Source organism: Cydia amplana, chromosome Z, assembly GCF_948474715.1.
Source record: "Cydia amplana chromosome Z, ilCydAmpl1.1, whole genome shotgun sequence".
NCBI classification, from domain to species: Eukaryota; Metazoa; Arthropoda; class Insecta; order Lepidoptera; family Tortricidae; genus Cydia; species Cydia amplana.
In genome coordinates, this window is record NC_086096.1 from 1315455 (window position 1) to 1317151 (window position 1697).

The 1697-nt window shown below is 40.2% G+C and overlaps 1 protein-coding gene across 1 annotated transcript; it reads left to right on the top strand.

Moving 5' to 3' along the window:
* The first annotated feature begins 738 nt into the window (after nucleotides 1–738).
* On the top strand, nucleotides 739–1341 carry LOC134661934 (uncharacterized). The gene has a single exon (XM_063518186.1). It carries the CDS (start codon nucleotides 902–904, stop codon nucleotides 1331–1333), a length of 432 nt encoding a protein of 143 aa, XP_063374256.1. The 5' UTR covers nucleotides 739–901; the 3' UTR covers nucleotides 1334–1341.
* Nucleotides 1342–1697: the final 356 nt, after the last annotated feature.

Here is a 1697-nt window from a genome sequence, read left to right on the forward strand (position 1 = left end):
CCGAGTAATGGCTACTTTCCTCTATACACTGATGTTATAACTACACATATAGATATTACAGTTACAGAGATATAAGCCACCGCGCCATAACACTTTTCGTTACACTTGGTTTTTGGTCCGGCACCTCTACTACGGGTTTTTAAAGACGTTTCACGTCAAAAAATCATAAAAATAGTGCTTAAAAAACTCATTCAAACAAAATTAAAACAAACTTGATAAGTTAAGCCGTTTATGAGTTATCGCTAAAAGTCTTCCCTTCTTATTTTATTTAAAAGCCTGGCAACCCTTATTTGTGACCGGATTTTCGCAGGCAGCCCTATGCCACTGTATTCGCAATAAGATTACCATCATTTTGAAGTATAATTCAAGCGTCAGATGAGTGCAATTATCGATAAAAAGTCACCTGTTTAAACACGGCAACCACAAGTGACCGGAAAAAGATAGGCAACCTAGTTGATATATGTTGTACAAGTTGTATACTTTTCATTGGAACTTATTTCGTTTGTCAGACAGATCGGTAAAATTTGAAGAAAAATTTTTTTTTCAAAAATAATTAAAAATAGCCTTGACCATATTTCTTTAGGCAACCCTATTTATTTATGTTTAGGAACATATTTTCTTTCATAACATGTAAGTTTCATCCGTCAGACATATCGGTGAAGGTCGACCATATACGCCGGATCTCCTACTATAGTCGGAGCAAACACCTACAAAGGTGTGGATCATTTTTAGGTACCCTGGTTGCACAGTAACTGATACCAACCGAAGGGAGGAAGAGATAGATATTCGAATCCAAAACGCCCTAAGATGCTCGGCAGCCCTCCATCGAGTCTTAGTGTCCAAGCTGATCAGTAGACCGACCAAGATTCGAGTCTACAAAACTGTAATTAGACCAATTTTGATGTATGGGTGTGAAACTTGGACGCTGACTCAGAAAGAAGAGAGCAAGCTCTTAGTGGCGGAGAGGAAAATCTGGCGGAAGATTCTGGGGCCTATCAGAGAGAAAGATGGAACTTGGAGGCGAAGGAAAAATAGGGAGCTAGAGGAGCTGGTTGCGATGCCCAATATAATTGGCGAGATCAAAGCCACACGACTCCGCTGGCTTGGTCACCTGGAGAGGATGGGGGAGGATCGTGCTGTGAGAAGAGCGTATGTGGGGCACCCGAGTGGAAAACGTCCGTCTGGGCGTCCCAGATACCACTGGAGTGACGAAACCCAAAAAGACCTGTCCGCCCTCGGAATACCCAACTGGCGCGAAGTGGCACAGAATAGGGCAGAGTGGCGCTCTCTTGTGTCAGAGGCCAAGATCCTCTTTGGGTCACTGAGCCAGTGATGTATGTATGTATAATATTTCTACTCAGAATCAGTAGCTTTCTCCATTCTTACTGAGAAAAAATGTCCCCAAGTGTTTGGTGCATTTGTATGAAATTTTGGGGACACTTTTTTTCTCGTATTAGGGTCGAAAGAGCTCGTGATTCTGACTGGAAATAATACAAGAAATCACAGTTCTGTGTAATGCAGATTGGGGGTAATCTTCATAAATGAAGTTATAGTAGGTACAAATGCAGTACCAAAAAAAATTACTTAGTATGTTTTTTTTATATTTTTAATCATCAAAATATCAAAATCATATTTATTTAGATCAATTGTCGTATTAGTTCGGCAAACGTAAATACGTTTCAAAATTGGAACTTTAC

Excerpts from the sequence above, each read along its gene's own strand:
- LOC134661934 (XM_063518186.1), top strand. The coding sequence starts at position 902 with ATGTATGGGTGTGAAACTTGGACGCTGACTCAGAAAGAAGAGAGCAAG.